The sequence below is a fragment of the Simochromis diagramma genome, unplaced genomic scaffold, assembly GCF_900408965.1.
Source record: "Simochromis diagramma unplaced genomic scaffold, fSimDia1.1 OVJJ01000293.1, whole genome shotgun sequence".
Lineage (NCBI taxonomy): Eukaryota > Metazoa > Chordata > Actinopteri > Cichliformes > Cichlidae > Simochromis > Simochromis diagramma.
In genome coordinates, this window is record NW_024386801.1 from 24,217,208 (window position 1) to 24,242,138 (window position 24,931).

Here is a 24,931-nt window from a genome sequence, read left to right on the forward strand (position 1 = left end):
GGGGGGGGTGGGGGGTCTGTCTGAACAGCAGTGCGAACATTGGCTTAATAAAAGAGAAGAGGAGGGGGAGGGAGGGAGAAAGGAAGCTGTCATTTGTCAAGGGGGGATCCGTCTATGCTGTCATGGACAAATATCGACCAAAGAGACCAACTACCTTGGCCCTGTTCCCACAGCTGCCACAAGCCGGCACCCAGGTAGGAGGCCTGTTTTTAAAAGGAGCTGTGGGATGCTGTGGAAAGTGTGTGTCATGGTTGGATTGTGTATTTGGAATGAGACATCTGAGGCATCCAGCTGAATAACCGTATTTCTGTGCATTTCCGGGGAGGATCCAGTCCTGAGGATGAGACAGCAGTGGCTTGTTGTGTATCTGTGTATATTTTGTGTTTATGTGTGTGCTGGCACATAGTCAAATGCTGTAGATTCCTGTTTATTGATTGTTATTGTTTTTTTCACAAATTCTCCACACATGCTTTTATTTAGAGAGGCGGTCCTGATAAATCGGTCTGTATCATGGCAGCTGAACGGCTAGGGGTTGGGTTAGCTGGGGGATTTGCTCAAGGACACTTGGAAAAGCAGTTTTTTTGTTGTTGTTTTTTACCATCCTATTAAATATATACTTAATATAGGTATACTGCACTGCCTTGCCAACCTCGAATACCTTAACTAACTTCTGGACATTTGATTAAAATTACACCAGAATAATCTAGTCTATAGGATGGTAGCTAACACCCCTTCAGTGTTATCCCTTCTTTCTGTCATTGCATCTTCCTTAGCTTTGTTGAGTTACTTATGAGTCAACACATTCATATAGGTTATTTAAATTATACATATTTAATGTCATGTACAATCAAGTAAATTTACAGGGGCTGCTTTCTCACTCTCCTTCTGTTTTTCTGAGCAAACTCTTTACAGTAGTGACCTGAGATTTTACACAATTCCTTTTGAAAAACATACCTTTACCTTCTCAGGTAAATCTGAAATGGTCTGGTGGAAAGTATTTAATAAATTGGTATAAAGTAATTCTTATGTGCTTATGTTGCCTTTAAATTGCATGCTTTCAGAAGTTATTAAACTATAGATAAGTATATTTTGCTTGTAAACACTAACTTTCAGACAGCTTGTCTATTTTTAAGGTTTCAAATTGTAAAATAAAACAGTTAAAAGCTAAATCAAGCTAAAACCACCTAACTAACATTTAACTAGTATGCTTTTTTTGTGTTCAACTAATACATTTTTACATTTTACATTATTTTTTACATCTCCTGTGGGCTCACCACCCACAGAATGTGCCATAAGTTTCCAGTGCCAGTGAGTATGTCAGCAGTCAAAAATGGAGGCCCTGACAGTCCAATTCCTGACTACTAAAACTAGCTCTTGGTACATGAAACATCAGCTCTTTGGTGGAAAAGAAGCCCCAGCTAGTGCCTGACGTTGAGGAGATGGACTAGATAAAATAGGATTTACCTCAATGCATGGCATAAGCTCTGGAACCAGTCTTGCTGAGAGGAACTGAACTCTGTTGCAGTCTGGAGTTACCCTCAGTGAATGGTGGTATGAAGGGGTAGGACAAGCAAGACAAGTTCTAGAAATTCTGTATATAAAAACTGTAAAAAGAATTAGTGAAAAGGGCAGCCCTGGTGGAGTCCAACAGCCATCTGAAAGAAGTTCAACATGCTGCCAGCATTAGGACCAAACCTCTCGTTATGATTATACAGGGACTGAAGTGCCTCGTCCAGTGCTCCACGACCAGGATGAAAACTGCATTGTTCATCCTGAAGGTTCAACTAAAAACAAGGACCCTCCTCTATAGTACCCTTGCCTAGAGTGCTGTGACAAAGTGTTTGCCCCCCTTCCCGATTTCCTATTTTTGTGTGTGTTTGTCACACTCAAATGTTTTGGAGCATTAAACAAATTTAAATATTAGACAAAGATAAAAATGCAGTTTCTAAATGAAGGTCTTCGCTATTAAGGGGAAAAAAAATCCAAACCTATATGTGTGAAAAATATTTTGGAAGGTGTGCGTCCCATTACATCTGCCATACAAATAACATAGCATTTCAGAAAAGGAACATGATACCAACAGTAAAATATGGTGGTGGTAGTGTGATGGTCTGGGGCTGTTTTGCTGCCTCATGACCTGGAAGACCTGCTGTGGTAAATGGAACCAGGAATTCTGCTGTCTGCCAAAACATCCTGAAGAAGAATGTCCGGCCATCTGTTCTTGGCCTCAAGCTGAAGCACACTTGGGTCCTGCAGCAGGACAATGATCCAAAACACACCAGAAAGTCAAACTCTGAATGGCTTAAGACAAACAAAATGAAGACTTTGGAGTTGCCTAGCCAAAGTTCTGACCTGAATCCGACTGAGATGCTGTGGGATGACCTTAAATAGGCAAGTTCATACTCGAAAACCCTCCAGCGTGGCTGAATTACAACAATTCTGCAAAGATACATGGGTTAAAATTCCTCCACAGTCCGGTAAAAGACTGATTGCTAGTTTTTGCAAATGCTTGATTGCAGTTGTTGCCACTAAGGGTTGTCCAACCAGTTATTAAGTTTAGGGGGCAATCCCTTTTTCACACAAAGCCCCTTAATCACAAACACCTTTATTTCAAAAATACATTTTGTGTTTACTTGTGTCATTTTTGTCTAATATTTAAAATTTCTTTCATGATCTGAAACATTTAAATGTGACAAACATACAAAAAAATGGGAAATCAGGAAAAGGGGCAAACATTGTTTTCACACCACTATAAATTTTCCCAGTGAATCACAAAGAACCACCATCCCAGTCTGCCAATACAGAGGCACTTCCCCAGACCTCCACACAATGTTGCAGAGATGTGTCAGCCAGGACAGCCCTACAATATCCAGGAACTCCAAGAACTCTCTGCGAATCTCATCTACTCTAGGGGCCCTGCAGCTGAGCAGTTGTCTAAGTAAATGAGTGACCTAACAGCTAGCGGTAGAACAGTCATTCCTCTCACCCCCAGAGTTTGCCTCTATCACAGAAGATGTGACTGAGGGATTTAAGAGATCTGTGAAACTGTTCCTTCCACTGCCTGACTATAGTCTCAGTTGAGGTCAGCAGAGTCCCACTACGGCTGTGTGCAGTGTGAGTGGAGCACTGCTTCCCCCTCCAGTCACCTGATGGTTTGCCAGAATTGCTTTGAGGCTGACCAAAAGTATTTTTCCATGGTCTCACTGAACTCCTCCCACAACCAGTTTTTGCATCAGCCACTGACAGAGCCACACTTTGCTTGGCCTGCAAAATGTAGAAATATTTGATGGTGCAGTTTCTACATGTTATGATTTTCCAGACCTTTGCTTCAAGAAATTTTCTCTAACTGGATCCCGTTATATTTTTTCTATATCTCTGCTATAGATCGATGCTATTGATCAAAAACAAAACATAAACATTTGAGCTGCCAAATACACATTCTCCTTTCCATTACTGCATGTTTGCACATAGCAGTAGAAAGGAACGTCCATACATGTTTGCATACATGATTCTATGTTTGTTCATCTGCAGTAATCTGCAGGTCATCAAATCATGACAGAGGAGGGGATGTCTGGGTGGACGCCCTTAGTCAGAAGTGTCTCTCTGCTCTTTGCAGATGATGTGGTTCTGTTTGCGTCATCAGGAGGTGACCTGATGACAAAGACAGAAAATGTTATGGATTAACATTGTTAATGTTAGGGTCATTTGTGTCACTTTGTGTCACTTAGTGGTTATTGAGTGTCTGTGGTTGTCTTTTAATATCCATGGTCATTTTTTTCTATTTTGGGAATTATTTTCGGTGTCTGTCATTATCTTACATGATTTTGTTTTTTTTGTATCTGTTTTTGTTTGGTACCTCACTGACAGGGTAGTGTATTTCAATGCTATACATGAAAATAACATGTATATAATGTATATTGTAGTCTGGTACAATGCCCTTAAAGTATATTCTTCACTAGACTTTGTATTTGTTATTGATAAAGGGTTTCCAGTGTAGGTTTGTAAGCTCCTCAGTCTGAAACAGCAAAATCTTTGAAACAGCAAAATCTTGAGTCTCTAAAGCTGTTTTGTGCTGTTTTGTTATTAATGTGCTGAGAACATTGTCTGAGTATATTCTGCACCACAAATGCACAAGAATAAAAAACACCTCTTGTCCCAACTATATTAAATATGAATGATATAGATTCTCTATGGACAGAATATATTACATGTGCAAATGTCAGGGTTCTGGGTCTTTGTCCCAGCCTTTTGAGTTTATTTAGAATTTAATTCTTTCTTTATATTGTAATGATTTAAGTTTCATACAATTTACACTTGAGGTTAGTCCTTTTCATCTCTCTGAGTTTATTGTACTTTCTGGTTGTCTATTAGGCACCCTTTGTGCCTTTGCCCTCGTCCTCTGTGTTTCTTAGTCATGTCGCTGTGTTTTGTCGCCTGAGTCTGTCTTGTTCACATGTCTGTTTCTTCCCTGTGTTTTCGTTTGTTTCTCAGTGTGTTTCCTGTCTTATTTTTGACAGTTTCTCGTCCTGTGTTCAGTGTGTTTGGTTTTGCCTCCCCTGTCATGTCACGTCTAATTTATTTCTGCTGTGTTCTCATGCGTTTCCACTTCCCTTGTCACCTTTCAGTATATATATTGTCTCCGTCTTATTCAGCCCTTTGTCAGAAAATCTGTTAATCCTCTTTCTTATCTTCATGTTTCCAAGTCATCGAGGTCTCACTTTTTTCCCCTCTTATGTTGAACCCCCCTACTTTTTTGTTCAGTTTGAAAATTTAGTAGTTGTATCTTGTACTGCCAGGATTTTGTACCTGGGTTTAAATTGAGTCACGGTCATTTTCATAGACATATAGAGGTGCTCATTGTTGATCCTTGAACATTATTTAGTTTTGATTTTGTTCAATGGGCCTCACAGTTGTGTGTGGACCCAAACAATGTCAAGATCAGACCTAAGAAATCTGTCCCAGGGACCATTTGAGGCCAGGAAGTGGAAGAATCTGTTCTTTCAGGGCCACGTCTGCTTGGAGATAAACCAAATGCATCTGGAAAGGCCCAGCACTTACTCATGCATTTTTGCTTTCCACTTTTTTTTTTTTTTAAAAAGAGTTTTTAAACAATTTTTTCCTTATTTTATTCTCACTTTCTCCATCTTACCTGTCTTTTTCTCATCTTTCTCTGGTGGACTCATCTGTATCTCTCCCTTTACATGTATCACTATCTTTCTTTTACTTTTCTACCATTTTTTTCATGTGTAACTTGCCTATCATCTGTCTGCATTGATTGGCTTAGTGGTGTCTTGTGGGCTTGCTTAACTCACATCCAGTTGGTCTGTGCATTCCCTTATCCACTAAACCACTACCATAAAGACTACAAAAGCACCACCAGTTAAAATAGATGCGCCTCGTCAGGTTTTAAATCATAACCTTCAGTTTTGGCTCTAGATCCAGGTCCATATGTGACAGTTTCTAAGCCCAGACCCAGACCGCAGTCTGCCTGTTGGTGACCTCTGATCCAGGGACTCCACTGTGTTATTTGCAGTGCGTACTGCCTGGAATGCACAGACTTGATTAGCTCAGTGATGTCTTGTGGGATTGCTTAACTCACGTCCACTTAGACCATTCATTGACGACCAGTTAAAATTGAAGCTTCACGTCGGCTTTTAAATAATAACCTGTTTTGGCTGTGGCTCCAGGTCCATATGGGACAGAATACAGGTCCACCTGTTGGTGACCTCTGGTGTATATTATAAAAAATAAAGACAAGTTAGGAGTGTGGATCAGAGGTAACCCTGATTACCCTCTCAAGGTGACCTGGCATTGCTCTGTCCTCTGGAGCAGATCCGAAGCACCTTTGAGTGTGAGGTCATTTAGAGGGCTGGTCAGTGAGGGATTAGCATACCTTTTCGTGATGATGCCACACACTTCCTCATCAGTCCTCCTACCTCTTCCTGGCATTGCTGTCATTAGAGACTTTGGGCCTAGTTATGTACCTAATGTGATAGAAATAAGATTTCACACTTTTTGTGTTAGTAATCCAGTCATTTGTTGTTGTTGGTCTTATTCTTATTGCTGCTCTGTTTCATACTTTCTTTTCAGGACTCCATCAACAACAATTCTTTAGGCAAGGCCAGCTGGAAAGACTCCCACTCTTCCTCCCCACATATCACAGGTACGAAAACTCAACACAGGTTCAAAATACAAACTTATAGTAGTTCTTAAGATCCCTCAGATTATTACAGTATAATGCAAAATAGTGTATTTGATGATTTAGAACAGAGCAGGATAAATCACACAGTGCTCTCATATACAAATCTTAAACCGTAACTAATATAGAGTTCGTGGGGCCGATAGCTTTTTACAACTAGTGGGTGACTGCAATATTTTACTTTCATTTGGCTATTTCTAGGTTTAGGGCAGGGCATAGGTCAGCAAACTTTATTTTATTTCTTTATTTTCTAATTCACTATCTAATTCAAACCCAGGAAGCAGACTGTGGGTGGTTTCGTGCTTAGTTTGTCTTTTTACAGTTAATACAGAGAACTCCAGAGATTGAGCTGCTGGCCGTTAGCATGTGATTAATCAACCACTAGCAGTGATGTCTGTGAAAATCTAGTTGGAGGAGGCCTGTGAAAGGCTGAGGGGCTGCTTTGAGACCACAGACTGGGATGTACTCTGCAGTCCACATGGGGAAGACACTGATGGTCTGACGCAGCGCATCACGGATTACATCAGTTTCTGTGTGGAGAGCACAGTACCCTCCAAGAAAATATGGGGGGTTTCCAACAGTAAACCATAGGTGACCCCTGAGCTACAAGCCTTGCTAAATGAGAAGAAGATGCCTTTTAGCTCAGGGGACAAAGACAATCTCGAGCGAATCCAAAAGGAACTAAAATGCAAATTAGGCAGGACAAGAACAGCTACAGGAGGAAACTGGAACAGCAACTGGAGCAAAACAACAATAGGGAGATCTGGACAGGGCTGAAGAAAGTTTTAGGTCATAGAAATAATGGGGGTACTACACAGGACAATGGCAGTAAGGAGTGAACAGATTATTATTTCAACAGGTTATCAAAGAAGCTTTGAAAGAAAAGTGACTGGCATTCTCAAAAGAGTGACCTTTATCCTTTAGATGGAGATGTAAAGTTGAGTCTTGTCCTGTCGAGGTAGCGCTTCAACATTGTCATCCCTTATACAGCAGGTTTATCAGAGACAGATGCCAATGTTGACATTTTGGACAGAGGAGACAGATGGTTTGAAAGAGGAGTGAAAGAAGCCATCTATGTCCACTGTGAGCGACCATCTTTGAACAGAGGAGGTGGTTTATGAAACCAACTATCAGCCACCTACAATGCAGCTTTGAGATCCCTTCCCAGGCACCTGATCGCCCACTAACATTTTGAGTTAGGTGATCTCAATGGGTGTGGTAAGGTCTCACAATGGCTTCACCTGAAACCTCTGCATATAATGACTAACACCCTTTTTCTCACCTGGGCTCATGCAAAGAGGCACATGATCAACAGTAGGTCAGCGACCCTGCTAAGGGACAGATCCCACCAGGGTTTTAATACCTGGGCTGAAGAAGCTTCTAGGATGAGAGATGAACCATCTTCAAGAAAATTAAAGAAGTCGAGTTGCTTTTCTTTCCAAGCTCCTTAGATTACCATGACCTGGATGAGTGAGAACCTACAAAGACATATTCAGCAGGTTTGATTCAGACCATAGCCCTCCCCCACCCACATCTGCCACTGTGCCCCCTCTTCACATCACCCTAGGCTGCCAGACACTATCCCCAGATTTGATAAACTGTGAATTTAAAGCTTGCATGTAAGTCCTCATGTGTTTAAATCAAATATTGGGTCTGTACATGTGACACTGTTTTTCATATGGTGAAACATGTTGCTAAACAAACTAAGGCAGACTAACTGTGTTATTTAAAGACTGCAAGAAAATACATTGCAGGTTAGTGCAGGATAAACGGGTTAGTCTGTCATGGATTTGAAGTAAACAACAGTGTGTGACTGGTGCACAGTGGCTGTGGTGCTCGTGGTCTGCTAGATCAAGAGTAGCAGAGATGAATATGACTCTTAGCTGATGATGCTTAGATCTAGAAAAAAGACAGCATCAACAGTGTACTGTCAGTGCAGAGGATAGAAATCAGCCAGGACAACTCGTGGAACACCTGCTTAGATCTTGTTGAATTCAGTTGTGTAAATCTACAAAGAGCAGGGAACCTCAGAGTGCCAGTCGCCCAAATCAACTGATCACAGCCTGCACACAAAGAAAATGTACTGGAGCTCTCAATAGAAGTTATTGTGACTTCACTTGTGATTTTCCCCCCACACTGAGTCACTACAACTGATCTTAGGGCTCCCCCACCTGCTAGATCACACTTTAACCCCTGACTGTACACATTTTCCTGTTTAGAGGCAAAGTCAAGCTAAGTACAATTAGAATTAAAAATTGGACTAAATTATATATTCTTATATACTAATTTTATTTTATTATTACATTATGTACAAAGCTTTGCACTAAATATAGAAGTCTAAAAGCTTTAAAAAATAGTAAAAGTAGAAAACTGATAGTTAAGGTAAAATTTTGTGTAAGGTCAGACTCAAGCTGCAGATCAAGCATACCAGTAAGCAACTAATGGCATAATAAGTCTGTTCATGCACTGTTAAAGTCTCTGTTTTCCTTAGTTCTTTTTTTTCTTGTTTTTTCTTTGGAATCCGCAGCTGTCATCCTTTTGTCTAATGTAACAGTGGAATTATTTGTGTGGCAAGCAATGATGACATAACAGAACAACAACTCCTTCAGTCAGGAAAACATCATGTGTGTTTTTTTCTTCTGCTGTTGCTGTAACAGGATTAACAGCTTACCATAGGCTACTTTGAATATCCCTCTGTATGCCGTATATCTGATTGCCTAATACATAATCTGCTGCTTTTGTTGTTTGTGTGTATGTATTAAGGGGATCTCGCTCCACTAGATGTCCAACCAAAAGCTGAGGACAAAGTCCAGCACAGCACTCTGCGCCGGCCAGCACCCAAACCTCCAACAGCCAATGTATCCAACAGCAGAGCCAATGGTCAGGCTGCTGCCACTGGCTCAGACACACGAGCTCGACCACGGGAACAATCAATGCCTGGAGCTATGCATACACAGTCTTCCCGCACACTAAGGAACCAGAGGAGAGCAGGAAGTGGAGGAGGAAGAGGGGGAGGAAAAGGAGCAACAGTGATGAGAGACAGGGGCCTGGGCGACCTCAGAGGAAAAGATGGAGTGATAGATAGAAGAGGAGGACGACCGTGTGAAGAGTCAAAAGCAAAAGACAAGAATGGACATCAGAGGCCAAGGGAAGAAAACGGACTGAAAGGCCGAGCAGCTGATGGGAGAGGAAAAGGAGGCACTAAAGGAGGCAACAGAGGAAGCGCCTTAAAGTCGAATAAAACTCTGTCTAATAAGGAAGTCTATCTGCCTGCTATGGTGGTGCCGCGCACACCCATAGTACAGAGAAACCTGGAGACAACACACCAAGGTATTGAACCAAGGTTCACACCAATTTTTTTTTATAATCATTTCCTGTTTGGCAGTTTTAGCAAACAGGATCATGGTTTCGTCTGTGAAACACATTATGCTCTCTGCAGGCTCCTCTTTTTATTTATTTTTACATTGATTTTATTTTATTATTGACCTTAATGTCTGCGTGGATATTGGACAGAGGGTGAAGACCAGGTTGGTAAAAGGAGAAGAAGTTGGAGGAACAGAAAAAGAAAAGGGACAGAAAGAAAGAGAGAAACATACCTGGAAATGAGAGTGAGAAAATCTCTTAACGGACCATCACTATCAGGAGGAATGTTATTATTAGCATTGAAAACTAAAGTCAGAGAGACGTCTGTGTTGAGATAGATATCTTTTTTTAATTTCTTTAAGTCATTACATTTGAAATGATCTACTTATATTTCTGAAATCAATTAAAAAATATTAAGTAATTAAAAATACATTACTAGAGTCGACTAATGAAGGATTTCTGTGCCTGATATTGCTTTTGAGCCAAAGCTATTAAAAAAAAAAAATCAGAGATCCAGGGTTACGCTTGATTTAAAATCTTGCATTAAATATATGTTATAGTCATGGTATACCCTTAAACCCTACAAATGCACCTTTTAATAAAGTTAAGTATAGTTGTGATGCAATCTATAGTACAGCATAGGCTCTACTGAGGTCCAGCGCAGTACTAGAAATGTAGTTTCCTAGAAATTTCTCCTTTTTTTTTTCCTCTCTTTTTTTGTTTCTTATGTAGCCCCCAATGGTCACCCCTATGAAAAAATTCTGAAAAAACTCACCCTGCATAAGAAACTACTTTAGAGCACAGAAAATATTTGCAGGTTTAATAACTGTTGCAGTGAACAGGAAGCCTATAGTTGGGTTGTGCGAGGCGGCACCAGAATGCTAATATCAACCTGCTAACCTACATTTCGAAAGCTTCCTAGAAATTTCTAAAGGCAAATAGTCCACACAATTTTATTTATATTGGTTGGTTCACCTGTATTAATTAGACTGAACCCCCACTTTACTAATTAGAATTGTTTTAGTATTAGCAGTTGCCAGCTTTCACCATTCATATCTCACTGAGCTCAGGCAAATGTTCCATTTATAGCTACAGGTAGAGATATAAATGGGCTATCTATAAATAATTCCCCGTGTTTGTGCAGTGCGCTACAATATTTGATGTTTGAAAATTATTCCCGTGGGATTTGATAAATACCCAAGTATACTGTGGGACTATTGTAAATTCTATTACCTAAACCAGCAAACGTATTCTGGAACCTTTGTTAACCAATTGTTAGAATTCCCTTGATATCAGCTATAAAGAATATTGCAAAATAAAACTATCTTAGAGTATAACCATATGTGTGAAGTTCATCTGTGTTATCTAAAATTTTACAAACTGGAAACATTTGACAATGATGCTCCGTGTTTTGTATTCTTAGACCAGAACCATGACAGGACCCAGGACAACCCCTCTGTCCTCTCCCGGTCCAGCAGTGAGGGAGGGTCCAACAGGATGTCCCTTAGCTCAGACACAGAAGGACCCCCATCAGGGCCTCTGCATCCCTCTCTGACCTACCGAACTAACCCTGACATCAGTGAAGAAGAGGGGGAGGGAGTTCCAACTCCATGCCTAAACTTACAGAATGATCTAACGTGCTGTCCCACAGGTAACAGCAAAACGGACTGTACCACTGAAACAGGGGTAGACCCCAAGAAAGAAAAGGATGACAATATCATGGCCTCTGTGGCTAATCAGACTGTACCAATCCGTGAAACTTTAACAGGGTTAAATTATGACTCTGTTAAATATACTCTGGTGGTGGATGAACATGCTCAACTGGAGCTGGTGAACCTCAAGTACTACTTGAATGGTTACAACGAGCACAATGATGACAGTGATGCAGAAACAGTCTATCAGTCAGCCAATGAGGATGAAGACCCACAGTATGTGGAGGAGAAGAAGAAAAATGAGGAAGCAAAAAAGAAAGGTAAATACTTCTGCTAATTTTTAACATGCCCCTTGCACATTTCTGTTTTTAGAAAAGAAATAAGCATATTTTATGGCTACAAAGTGTAGTAAGGTATATCTAAGGCCTACAATCTCACATAACATTATATATATATATATATATATATATATATATATATATATATATGAGTAATAGCAACTCCCATTTCTTCTGGGATTAAAACACTTTTTCCCTTTTAAAAAAAATATAGGGAAGAAAACAGGAAGACCAATTTGCCACCATAAGGTAGCTGGTGATCTGGCAGAAAGTAAAGGTCTGAGCTTAAATACTGCCGCTGCTGCTGATGACCTGGTTGCAGCAGATGGTGGTCTTGGGGCTCGAGTTGCTGGTTGAGTCTGGTTGAGTCTCTCTCTATCAATTTGTCTGAGGATGAAAACCAGAACTTAAACATTGCTCGTACCTCAGGGGTACAATAAGTCTCCCAGACTTGGGAGATGAACTGACGCCCCTTGTCAGCCACGACTTGTACTGTGATCCCGGGTAACGTGAAAACATGGGCAACAAGCAGTTTGGCCATCTCAGGTGGACAGTTCAGAGGGCAAGGAATTGAAAGGATGACTGTCTTACTGTTTGAGGCAGGTAAACTGATGAGTTTAATGTGTGACGATGGCACAGTCATAGGGTCTGTGCGGGGGCAGACATAGAGCCTTGTCTTTGCTAAACATTTCTTGTAGGTCATGGTATTCCTCCAGCGGATCTGATAGATTAAGAGGAGGTGTGTGTACTGAACCTGGGCTGGTGGGACCACAGGGTTTTGGAAAGTCTAGAAAACTATTTCTGAAGATTTTGCTTAAGAGCGTTAAGATTGTGTTGATGAATAAAAATGGTCAAATACGGACTTGAAAGCTTGTTATAATTATACAAACTCCCTTTTACCTTTTGCACACACTTCAGTAAATCACTGCACCTATGTCCGATTTTAATAGCAAAGACTTTTGAACAGAAATAAGTATCTTCTGAATATCAACAAACATTGAAAGCATGCCATGCTCTTATTGAATTACAGAAACAAGTAGATAACTTAGTACAAAACCTCGTGTAACACCACTGACCAGATTAAATTATGACAATTTAAAAAGAGAGAATACTGGCGAAGTTGAAATCAAACCTACACCACCTGCTCGTTCCTCTCTGCTCTCAGTATAACCTGTCTTTTCTACTGCTCCAAGAGAGGAGGGAAGTGGCGGAAAAAAGAAGAAATGAGGAAGACGTGAAGAAGAGGAGGGAGGAGGAGGTGAAGAGGAGCAGGGAAGTCATGCCAAGATCCTGCAAGCTGTCCAAGGTAACATCATCCACAACGTCAGAGGAAGAAGAGTCGAATGGTGGAAGAGCTTGTGCTCCCATAAGCAGAAAGTTCCTCAACCTGTTTGCCAAGAACGACAGCCAGAACAGTGCCACAGGTGTGTATTTCCAAACATTTAAACATTCATAACTAATGTGGTAGAATTAACTGCTCTTTGGCTAGGAAAATTGGAAATAATTGGTACCCCACCAACCAACCCACCCACCACCACCCTCCACACACACACACACACACACACACACACACGCACACACACACACACACACTTTTTTTTTCATACACATCAATACATGCCATTGCCAAAAGATTTGCTGTGTTTCCCAGAATAGTAAGAAGGAGATTCCAGAAGACAAGTAGTTACTTTAGGGGAAGGTCTTTAACCCATCAGGAAGACTGGAGCAGCAAGACCAATGGTTTAATTTAAGCCTTCCAATACTACATTATTAGAAAATGATGCAGGGTAGCCATAATTTTACATAAAAAATGAAGCTTTTCTAAATAAATGTCAGTGGATGCTTAATTTTTGTTTGTTTGTTTTATTTTGATTCATTGCTTTTCTTTTCTTTCCTTGTTTCCCATTAGATGTTGAGGATGGCAAATATACAAACTTTAAGTAGCTGATTGTGAGTATAATGCCAGTGATGTGTTGTTCAGGTGCTGGCTCGTTTGGTGTGTTCTCCTGTGTTCTGGATGGAGTGGAGAGGCAACAGAGTCACAGAGCTGTCTACAGGTCAGTACACATGAACTTACACAAATTAACTGTGCCATGTGCAAAGAGTCACATGAATCTGAAATCCTGTACTTTTTCTCTCTATGGTTTTAGGTTTGTTCCTCGTCATGCAGATGAGCTGGACCTTGAAGCAGATGACCCTATCTTAATGTTGAACCAGTCTAAGGACCTGTGGTGTCAGGGTTACAACATGAGGACTGGGGCTATAGGCATTTTTCCCGCCTTCTATGCTGTCAGGGTGCCCAAAGAAATTGAGCAAGGTGCGTTGCAGCACACTGGATTGTGTAAAGAGAATTTCATCAGCTGCAACGATGATTAAAAGCATGTTTTCTTCTTTCTTCTTGCAGTTCAAAAGGATGGTTGGATTGAGAAGTTCCTGGTGCAATATCTGGGTTCCGTTCCGGTTCCCATCTACACAGGCAAAGATGTGCTGTGTGCTGCGATGCAGAAGGTACAAAAATAAACTGTTTAATTAAAGCTCACAGCTGAAGTATGGACTAAACAAATTCATTAGCATAAATTATCAAAATCCCCCAAGAATCAGATAAAATATTTTTTTAAATAAAAAACAAATGAGATAAAGGCAGCTCTTCACACTGATATAGAAAAGGGAAGTTTTAAGCCTAATCTTAAAAGTAGAGATAGTGTCTGTCTCCCAAATCCAAACTGGGAGCTGTTTCGCCAAAGAAGGGGACTGAAAACCGAAGGCTTTGCCTCCAGTTCTACTTTTAAATACCCAAGAAACCACAAGTAGGGCTGCAGTCTGAGAGCAAAGTGGGTGATGCAGTACTATGAGGTCTTTCCGATAAGATAGGGCCTGATTATTAAAGACCTTGTATGTGATGAGAAAGATTTTAAATTCAATTCTGGATTTAACAGGGAGCCAATGAAGGGAAGCCATTATAGGAGAGATCTGCTCTCTCTTTCTAGTCCCTGTCAGGACTCTTGCTGCAGCATTTTGGATTAACTGAAGGCTTTTCAGGGAGTTTTTAGGACATCCTGATAATAATGAATTACAGTAGTCCAGCCTGGAAGTAATAAATGCATGAACTAGTTTTTCAGCGTCACTCTGAGACAGGATGTTTCTAATTTTAAAGATATTGCGCAAATGGAAGAAAGCAGTCTTACATATTTGTTTAATATGTGCTTTGAAGCACATATCCTGGTCAAAAATGACTCCAAGGTTCCTCACAGTGTTACTGAAGGCCAAGGTAATGTTATCCAGAGTAAGAATCTGGTTAGACACCATATTTCTAAGATTTTTAGAGTTGAGTACAATAATATACAATAATAACTTCAGTTTTATCTGAATTTAGAACCAATGTCAAATTATGACTTTTTAAGTAACAGTTAAGTAACTGGCAGCTTGAAGGCCTGTGGTACATAGACGATTAATAGAGATGGGTTAATCATATTTAAGATTGAAGCATTAATTAATGGCAGAACTTGCGCATTTGAAAGTAATACAAGGGAGTCAAATACTTCTGATTTGAGGCTTTTTTTTAAAGGAGTTAAAGTGGTATTGTTGTAAGTTAAATGTTATTAGGAAATGATCCAACAAAAGAGAGTTTTCAGGAAACACTGTTAAATGTAAATGTTAAATGATCCATTTCAACTAACATCATCCTGCTGTAACCAGGTTTCTGTAAGTCAGAGTAAATCAGTGTGTTGATTAGTTATTAATTCATGAAGTAACAGGGACCCGTTAAAGAGACCTAATGTTTAATAATCCATTTTTGACTGCTCTACTCTATGGTGCAGTTGTGGATACTATATTGTTCTTTCGTTGTTTTATTATGTTTAAATTGTTTTTTACTCATTTTTTGGTTGGTTTTTTAGTGGTCTGGGAGACCCAGTTTCTAAGGGAACGGGGCCTTGAGTGAATAAAAGGAGGAAAAAAACTGCGGATAGGCGTGTAAGACTGTAACTTTGCTTCCTGGTTCCAACTCAGGACAGTCATGATTTGGGGGGGGGGGGTTAATACATTACTAGAAATGAGAGCTGCTCCATCCAAAGTTGGATGGAGCAGCTCTCCTAACAAGACCACGTTTTGCCCAGAGAGCTCATATGTGGTGTTGGTATGTGCTGTTCTAAATTTCATTTAAAACTTGGGAGGGGCATGGTGTCAACAACCAGATAGCAGCTTGTGTCAGCACGGCCCCTCCCGAGAACCCTCAATGTCTACATAAAATTGAGAGGTGGGCACCGGCACCAGAGGTGAGGTTGAATAAACAGAGTGCCAAGGGCCTGTACGTATGTGTCATGACAATGTAAATAATTTGAGTGTCTAAGTTGTGGAATAAAATTGAGGCACAGGTGGCCAGGAGGGGACGGAGGAGGAATGCCTCCCCTGCACCTCAGTGACGCACCTGTACCTCAAGGCCCTGCATGTGTGGTGGTGTGATGGAGCGGAAGGGGGGAGGCAACTGGGCATGGGAATGAAAGGATTGGCTAGGGGCAGCTCCCCCGCTGACCTCCATGGGCACGCCCGTCCCCCTGAATCCACCAAGGGCAGGGGGCCTGGGTCCATTCACACCGGGGCTCACAGCAGCAGCACCTCCAAGCCCCACAGAGCATTGGGCAGCATTACGTGCATTTTCCATAGAATTATGTCTTCATTACTGACTTTCATTCAATATATTGAAAGTTTAGTCCAGTTTCAGTCAGTGTGTTCACAGTACTGTGCAAAAGTTTTCAGAAGGTGTGAAAAAATGCTGTAAACAAAAAATGCTTTCAGAAATATAAATGATTGTTTACTGGCCCCATTCTGCAGCAGGACAATGACCCCAAACATACAGCCAAAGTCATTAAGAACTAGCTTCAGCGTAACAAAGAACAAGAAGTACTGGAAGTGATGGTATGGCCCCCACAGAGCCCTAATCTCAACATCATCGAGTGTTGTACATGAAGAGACAGGAAGATGTGAGGATGCCTACATCCACAGAAGATCTGTGGTTAGTTCCCCGAGATGTTTGGGACAACCTACCAGCCAAGTTCCTTCAAAAACTGATGCTATTTTAAAGGCAAAGGGTGGTCACACCAAATATTGATTTGATTAAGATTTCTCTTTTGTTCATTTGCTGCATTTTGTTGATTGATGAAAATAAATGGTTAACACTTCCATTTTTGAAAGCATTCTTTGTTTACAGCATTTTTTTCTCACCTGCCTAAAACCTTTGCACAGTACTGTATACTGTTTGATACTTTTTATTTGTTTATCACAGTTTCTCTTTCTTTCTTTTTTTGTACATAAAATAAAAGTTAAATTGAATGGGGTTGCATATAATTCTATTGTGCTTTTGGCATAATGACAATAAAGATTTTGATTCTGAAAAAAGCTTTTGAAGAGATGGTTAAAGAACATTTTCCCGATGCCACTTTCATACTTGATTCATGCGGGATTAGTCCTGTTAGACTCAAAGCAAATCTCGCCTGGCATGATTACTAACTAACTGTGTGTTTGTGTTAACAGGTAGCATACAACAGGCGGTCAGCGGGTCAGCCTCCATCAGCCTGTGCGCTGGAAGTCAGTGTGAAAGGGGTGAAGATGAGTGTCCAGGATCAGTGCCACTCCGCTCACAGGGTACAGCACTATTCTCTCTCTTCACACTTTTCTTTACTCACAGAATAAAAATGGAACTCTGATTTATAGAAGGAATTTTTAAAATGTATGTATTTTACAATAAAGTAGTATTTGTTTAAACAGAGAGCACATTTGAATATTAGACTACTGTTAAAATGGTGCTAAAACCATTAAAACAAATAGTGTTTAATATGTACAATAAACAAAAATAATAAACAATAATATACCAATGTTAAATCTCGCGACACCGCACGTGATTTAATCTCGCCTGCTTTGGATCGTGGTTTAAGGAAGGCATCCATCTCAGTCAAGTCGAGCAGCCGCCTCTACTTTTTTTCCAACATGCTCTTGAACACCCTTGAACGGCTAAAGAATTGGTGCAGCATTTCATGATGAGAAGGAAATCCGCATTATTTCTCCAGAATCCAAGGTTTGACTAACGGACCTCTCATTCAATAAATTTCAGTTTTTTTTATTTTGCAAATCACAACAGTATTCATTAAAAGTTCCTTTACATTTTAAGGTAAAAATCCTACAATAATAAAGAGAAAACCCCAACAATCAGACAGCCCCTTATAAACAAGCACTTGGCAACAGTGGGAAGAAACCTCCAGCAGATCCAGGCTCAGGGAAGGGAGCCATCTGCCATGACCTGTTGGGGTCGAGGGGAGGAAGACAGGAAAGCATAGACCTTCCTAAAGAGGCTGAGTGGTGTAATCCTATAGTTGGAATAGACGCGTCAGTCCCCCTTCTTTATGATGGGAATTATGAACCCAGTCTTCCAATCCAGAGGCACAACCCCACATCTTGAATGAACATTGCAGAGGCTTGTCAAGCAAAACATCTCTACAGCATCCAGGGTTTTTAGGAACTCAGGGTGAATCTCATCCACCCCTCTGGCCTCTGCCACACTCCTCTACATGCCTTTCGTAAAATAAGCAGAGTCTGGGAACAAGGATTTAGAAGATCCTCAAAGTATTTCTTCTTATACATTTTCTATTCAGCGGCTTTAATTTAGCATTTTCTATTCACGTTTCCCATTTTGCTTTATATGTATTTCCATTTTCCATCCTAATATTTGGTCTCTACGGAGCCCCTCTGATGACATGGTCCAAAAAATAAATAAATTGTGGCCACAAAATACTACTTCGTGGGCACGAAATGGGTATAACGTGCCCACGAAATACTTATTTGTGGCCACGAAATACTATTTCGTGAGCACGAAATAGGTATAACGTGCTCACGAAATTCTAATTTGTGAACACGAAACACTTGACCGATAACCGTGATCCTTCCCAGACCCTTGCAGTTGGTTGACAATAAAATCTATCCCGGCGTCCAGGTCGTACTTACATCTGTAAAGCAACTGGGCTCTCAATAATAATAATTGCTATATAACTTTTGCACTGTCCACTTCCTGCTGTGACAAAACAAATTTCCCACGTGTGGGACTAATAAAGGTTATCTTATCTGATCTTATCTGATCTTATCTTATCTTATCTTATCTTATCTTATCTTATCTTAATATCCTGTTTAAATGTCTCTCTGTAATAATCGTTCCTTGCATTGCCAAGCTTTTCAAAATGCATTTGTAGCTCATTCCCAGCCTAAAATAAAAGTCAATCATACTGTCTCTGTCCATGGTGTATAGGTTTAGCCTACTCTTATGCTTATGTCTCTACGCAGCTGTCCAGGAATTGTATCAATATGGTGTGCGCACGTTATCTATTTCGTTGCCACAAATGCGTAATTCGTGGGCACGTTATACTATTTCAAGGGCACGAAGTAGTATTTTGTGGCCACGATTTATTTATTTTTTGGACCATGTCATCAGAGGGGCTCCGTAGGTCTCATATCTCTACTTGGATAAATAATTAAAACAAGGATGGATTTTCCTCCTGGGATTTTTTGTTCACCATTTCACATATGCCATTTTAATTTTTAAAATTCCCATCTTTATTTATTTATTTATTTTTTATTTATTTTTATTGAAAATATTTTTTTCTGTTGTTTTAGTCTTCAGAAAAAAAGCCATTTTCATCCACATTTATATGCTGTTTCAGTGTGTGGTTTGTGGCTTAGCATAGGAGGGGTGGAGCAGTGAGTTCAGGGTGTGGTGTGTCAGAGGTTGACCCACACAGCTGTTCTCCATTACAGGGTCATTCCTTCCCTATTTCAGGAGGATGCTGGCATCTAACGAGAGAGCGGTGTGGTGTGCTGAGCAGGAGATGGAAGTGTGTCAAAAACCCTTTTTAATAAATCACTTGTCAACGTGCAACACCGTGTGCATGAGTCCTTATTCCTGTCACAGTGTTGCCGAAAGTGTCTCTGAGCGTGGAGCAGCTTTGTGGATGTCTGCCATTTGCCAGGCGGTAGTGGAACATTTGAGCCTTGAGTCAGAGGACTATTGCAGGTGTTTCCAGGAGGAATAAATGGGTCTGGAGGGCCAGCCTTTCGCCTATGCTAGGGGGCTCTGTGACGTGGTGGCGGTGGCTGCATCCAACCCCTGCTGAAAGGGACGCTTGCATCGTGGAGCTGGTGGTGACAAAGCAGTTCATAGTTGGGCTCACCGCAGAGACCTCAAGGTGGGTCCGTTGCCAACGGCCAGCCAGCTTAGACGCTACCATGACCCTGGCTGAGTGCAGTGGCTCTATTACATGAAGGATGATAACACCCAGATCACCTGGTGGTATCTGGCTCTCTGGCCTTTTAAGTTCAAGCTAGTCTAAGGTGGTCCATCACTGGGTCATGCTTTTCCTATTTCAGGAAAAGGCAGTTAAAAAGCTGCGCGAACAAAGTGTGTCAAAAACCCTTATCAATAAAACACCTCTCAACGTGCAACACCCTGTGGGTGGGTCCTTATTGTGGTCACACTGTGATACTATGTCAATTGAATACATTGAGATGGGTTTAATTTCTAAATACAACAAACCCAATATTAAATATTGCATTTTCTTGTGTACTTACAACCTAACATAACCTAACATATTCACATGGTTCACGATTTAAAGCTTGTCATCTTCTAATCAGAGGCCTCCAGCCCATTTGTCAAAGTGTCATTAGGCAAGCTACAAATCCTCAAATTGCTCAGAATGAAGGCACAGATAGAAGCAATGTATTAATGGCTGAATGTGGTTGCATTCTTAGTTAGAAAAGTCCTGCATAAGTTCAAATTTAAGAAGTTATATTCACTATCCATCCATCCATCTTCTTCCGCTTTATCCGGGCCGGGTCACGGTGCCCCTGGGTCACGGTCTGGGCTTCTCAGCCTAAGCAGAGAAGCCCAGACCTCCCTCAGGCGTTCCCAGGCCAGCCAAGAGATATAATCTCTCCAGCGTGTCCTGGGTCTGCCCCAGGGCCTCCTCCCAGTGGGACATGCCAGGAACACCTCGCCCAGGAGGCATCCTTGTCAGATGCCCGAACCACCTCAACTGGCTCCTTTCGATGTGGAGGAGCAACGGCTCTACTCTGAGCCCCTCCCAGATGGCTGAACTTCTCACCCTATCCCTAAGGGAGAGGCCAGCCACCCTTCGGAGGAAGCTCATTTTTGCCGCTTGTATCCGCGATCTTGTTCTTTCGGTCACTACCCACAGCTCGTGACCATAGTTGAGGGTAGGGACGTAGATCGACCGGTAAATTGAGAGCTTCGCTTTTACGCTCTGCTCTCTCTTCAGCACGACGGACCGGTGCAGCACCAATCCGTCTGTTGATCTCCCGCTCCCTTCTCGCTTCACTCGCGAACAAGACCCCGAGATACTTGAACTCCTCCACTTGGGGCAGGAACTCATCCCCGACCCGGAGTGGGCAAACAACTGTCAGTGGCATCATAGCCCCTCTAGGTAGAAGGTAGAGGACTTTAGTTCCAATAGATCTACTGGTAGTTGGTTTCTCCAGTTGTAAGTTACCATTTAACAACATTTTCTAATGTTATTCACTGTAATGAATTAATTTAAATTCTAGCTTAACAAAAGTTTCTAACTATGATGTTAATTTAGAGTAATATTCCAGAATTACATGTTTACATGGCTCTTTGTCTTTGTTGTTATCAGGGGGACCAGTGCTTCCATTTCTTCCAGTTGAAAAATATTTCATTCTGTGGTTGTCATCCAAAATACAGCAGGTGAGTCAAATGCTTTAGATGGCTTGTATTACAATTCCCTCACCTCGTGAGAGATTAGTTAACTTTTATGAACATGAATCTTTTCTGTGTGCTGCTTGCTCTGTTGTTTTTCGTCCTGCAACAGGCTTAATTAAACCTTTGGAAATAATTGTTTTATTTGCACTGCAGGTACTTTGGCTTCATCACCAAGCACCCTGACCAGCAGCGCTTTGCTTGTCATGTCCTGATGTCACAAACAACTTTACATCCTTTAGCAGAATCTGTCGGGTAAGTCCTACTCTACTGTGTTCTGCTCTGCATTTAATTCAGTTATATTTAAGATTCAATGCATATGACTGTCCTATCCATGGACATGCTGCAGAGGGATTATTACTTCTGTAGACACTAGTTTATAGTGTTACGATTTCTATCAGGGTTTCAAACTCTGACAGATGAAAGCTCTGAGAAAGTAGTGTCTTTTTAATTGTTTTATGGGGGGGAAAACACATCACCGAGGTTAAGTACAATTCACTATGGTCACTATGGTGTCCAGTAAGTAACAAGGCTGATGTTGGGAGGCTTTTATTAGCTACAGTTTTGTTTTCATCCTTAACAAAACAACATGGAGATATAACCTGTTTCCAAAAAAAGATGTTAGGCTGTGTAAAAGATAAATAAGAAAAAATATAATTACATTTTTTTATTAAAAGAACAGTGGAATATTTTCCAATGTCACATTACAACCTTATCATCAACAAAAGTGCTGGAAGCTCAGGAGGCCAGTTGTAGTTTTAAAAGCTAAATGTTTTCATGCTAGATATGAGATTTTAAATACCCAATTAATACCTATACAGCATTTATACAGCAGCATTTCTGGGTTCCTTTTATGTCTCGTTATTTCTTTGCCATGTAGAGTTTTAACTTGCATTAGTGGCTGATGAGAATGGTCTTCACTGGCACGATTTTCATGAATTGGCCTGCGAAATGATTTCTACAACAGAACTGTTAAATGCAGAAACCTGCGGGCCTTGACTACTTGGTTAGGTTCAGGAAATAAAAACATTAGACAATAAAAGGTTTATAAAAGGATCGTGTTTTGGGTTCAAATATAACAGCTGCCATGTCATTCAAAGAGCTTTTTTCTCGATGAGTTCCCTTTGAGGATTCTCAGCAGCACATTCACACACATAAACACTCTTCTGTTGAAATATATTAGGTTTAAAGCTGATTTTAAAACAATTTTTGTTTATGTACACAAAATAAGTACAATAGGGTGTTTCACATTTTGCCATAACACTGGCTGGACCATTAGAACAAGTCAGTCTGGCTTGTAGCTTGTAAATCAACCATTTCCAGTGACCTGGTCTGCTTGGTTATGGAATCTTTTGTGCTATTTTTCCCAACAGGAGGGCATTCCAGCAGTATTACAAGGAGCACGTCGGCTACTCCTGTCCCACTGAAGACATCTTCATTGAATAATGCCTCCTGTCCATCCATTCTATGAATTTAATATTCACTATGTGCATGTAAGCCTGGTCTTATATACCACCAACTGGATTACCGATATATCTTCTTTGCATGGTGGGTTATTTCTTTTCTAAGCTGCATCCACTAATACAGCAAGCTTCTCCTTATTTTGGCCATATCACAATATGAATAATTCTATGGATTGATAGGGACACGTGGGATTTTTCACACCACAGAAAGTTACCAATAGTTAAACAGAGATATTGAATATTAATGCATTTTATTTGCAAAAATTATCTTAATTAACTATGCATGGATATTGCATATATACAGACTACCTTCAGAGCTACTCTAGCCCACAAAGCCAAATCTCAGCAACTACAAATGTTGTTAGAAAAAATCGGAATCATCTTTCTGATATTAGCAATTACCATACAAACAATCTGGCACCATAGAAACATGTCAATATCTGTCAATGATTGTAAGCAATCTAATGAGACAATGTTTAAATAACAGTGTTAGTCATTGAATCACATAACATTATAGGAGCTCAAATAAAACACATGAGTAAATTCTCATAAGATTTAAAGTAGTGGTCCTAAAAACTAGCTGGAAGTGCAGCTTCTGATTTTATTTGATTAAACAACCTTTGAAGTACATATTTAAATGTTCAGAGATACATATATTTAACTTTAGCTCATAAGTTCTGGGCAACAAAGCTTTAAGCAGAATAAAAATTAAATTATATAACTTAAATATTTGTTAGATTGTTTAAGAGCCTTAAAACTTAAGAGCCAGGTCGCTGTGGTTCAGGTAGGAGAGCAGGTGTCGACCAATTTGGTTGGTAGATTGAGCCCTGGCTCCTCCAGTCCACATGTCAAAGTATCCTTGGACGAGACACTCAACCCCAAGTTGCCCCTGATGCATCTAGAAGCACTAGATAAAAGTGGTGTGAATGTGTGATTGGGTGAAAAAGACTTGTGGTAGAAAGTCCTTTGAGTGCTCATATTGAGTAGAAAAGAGCTATATAAGTACCAGTCCATTTAACATTTAAGTGCTGTTTGCATAGGTAATCATGTATGACTTTTTAGGGTTAGTATGGAGTTCAATGAAAACAAAAATTTTAAATAAATTCTTCCTGAATTTGCAAAGAGTGCGCAAAAGAAAATAATCACTTTGATGATTGATCAAACAACCACAAATAACATCACCCGAAAGAGACTTCAAATAGTCACAAAACAACTACCAAGAGATGCAAGACGCAGGTGAGAGAACGTTTAAGTGTATTTAGGGGCTCATAGTCTCAGGATGAATCTATGGTCACCAGCCATTAGGATTCATGATCATTTGTTTAAACTCACATGGCAGTCTGTCCACTATTTGTATAGTCTATGAAACTGATGGGTGACACTACACAGTTCAACAAATGGAAAAACAAAAAAATCTGGTTCTTCTAGTTAAACAAATCTAGAGATGTTACTGCTTTTCTCTTTTAGAGTGGGGGAAAAATTATCTGATGCCCTGCTGAATTTGTAAAGTTTACTCACTTATAAAGAAATGAACACTCTCAAATGTTTATGGTAGTTTCATTTTAATGGAGAAAGAATGACACACAAAAATCCAGAATAAAAACATAAAAGTTCTAAATGTATTTGGACGCCATTGAGTGAAATATGTATTGGATTTCCAAGCCGTTTTCTAGTTACCTGAAATGATGGATATTGGGAATGTCATTACTCCAGAGTTGAGTGCATTCTTATAGTAAAGTCAGAAACACAAGGAAAAACTTTTTCTCGTCTTAGGACGATTCATGTATCGTTATCAATACAATACAGTACTTTTTTTGCACTTTAAAACCCGACTGCTGCAACACTGGCTGCACGGATTAAAGATTTTACAGGTTTTCTAATGTTTGATGTTCACTGCCATCATCTTGGACTGTTAACTTGGGGTTAATTCCACAAATTCAGCTTCTGACTTGTGGACATGAAAAACTGCATGTATAAAGGCTAATTTACACTGCCTGTAGCCCTGCTCTCAAAAACTGACATAGATGTAACTCTGTATGTGTGGCTGGTTTTAAGAAAGAAATGCTTAAAGTTCAAGTTTTTAGAATATGTGTAGCGCCATCTTGTATCAGTTACAGAACATTACATCATCGGGTTGGTTGGAG

At 40.3% G+C, this 24,931-nt stretch overlaps 1 protein-coding gene across 1 annotated transcript; it reads left to right on the forward strand.

Annotated features, from left to right (window-relative positions):
• Positions 1-37: 37 nt before the first annotated feature.
• On the forward strand, positions 38-24,579 carry LOC120730355 (C-Jun-amino-terminal kinase-interacting protein 1-like). Its single transcript, XM_040026704.1, has 12 exons — positions 38-194; positions 6,091-6,163; positions 8,963-9,529; positions 10,986-11,534; positions 12,746-12,976; positions 13,534-13,609; positions 13,703-13,869; positions 13,957-14,060; positions 17,082-17,192; positions 21,242-21,312; positions 21,481-21,579; positions 22,698-24,579. Exons 1-12 carry the CDS (start codon positions 123-125, stop codon positions 22,768-22,770), a joined length of 2,193 nt encoding a protein of 730 aa, XP_039882638.1. The 5' UTR covers positions 38-122; the 3' UTR covers positions 22,771-24,579.
• The last annotated feature ends 352 nt before the right edge of the window (positions 24,580-24,931 follow it).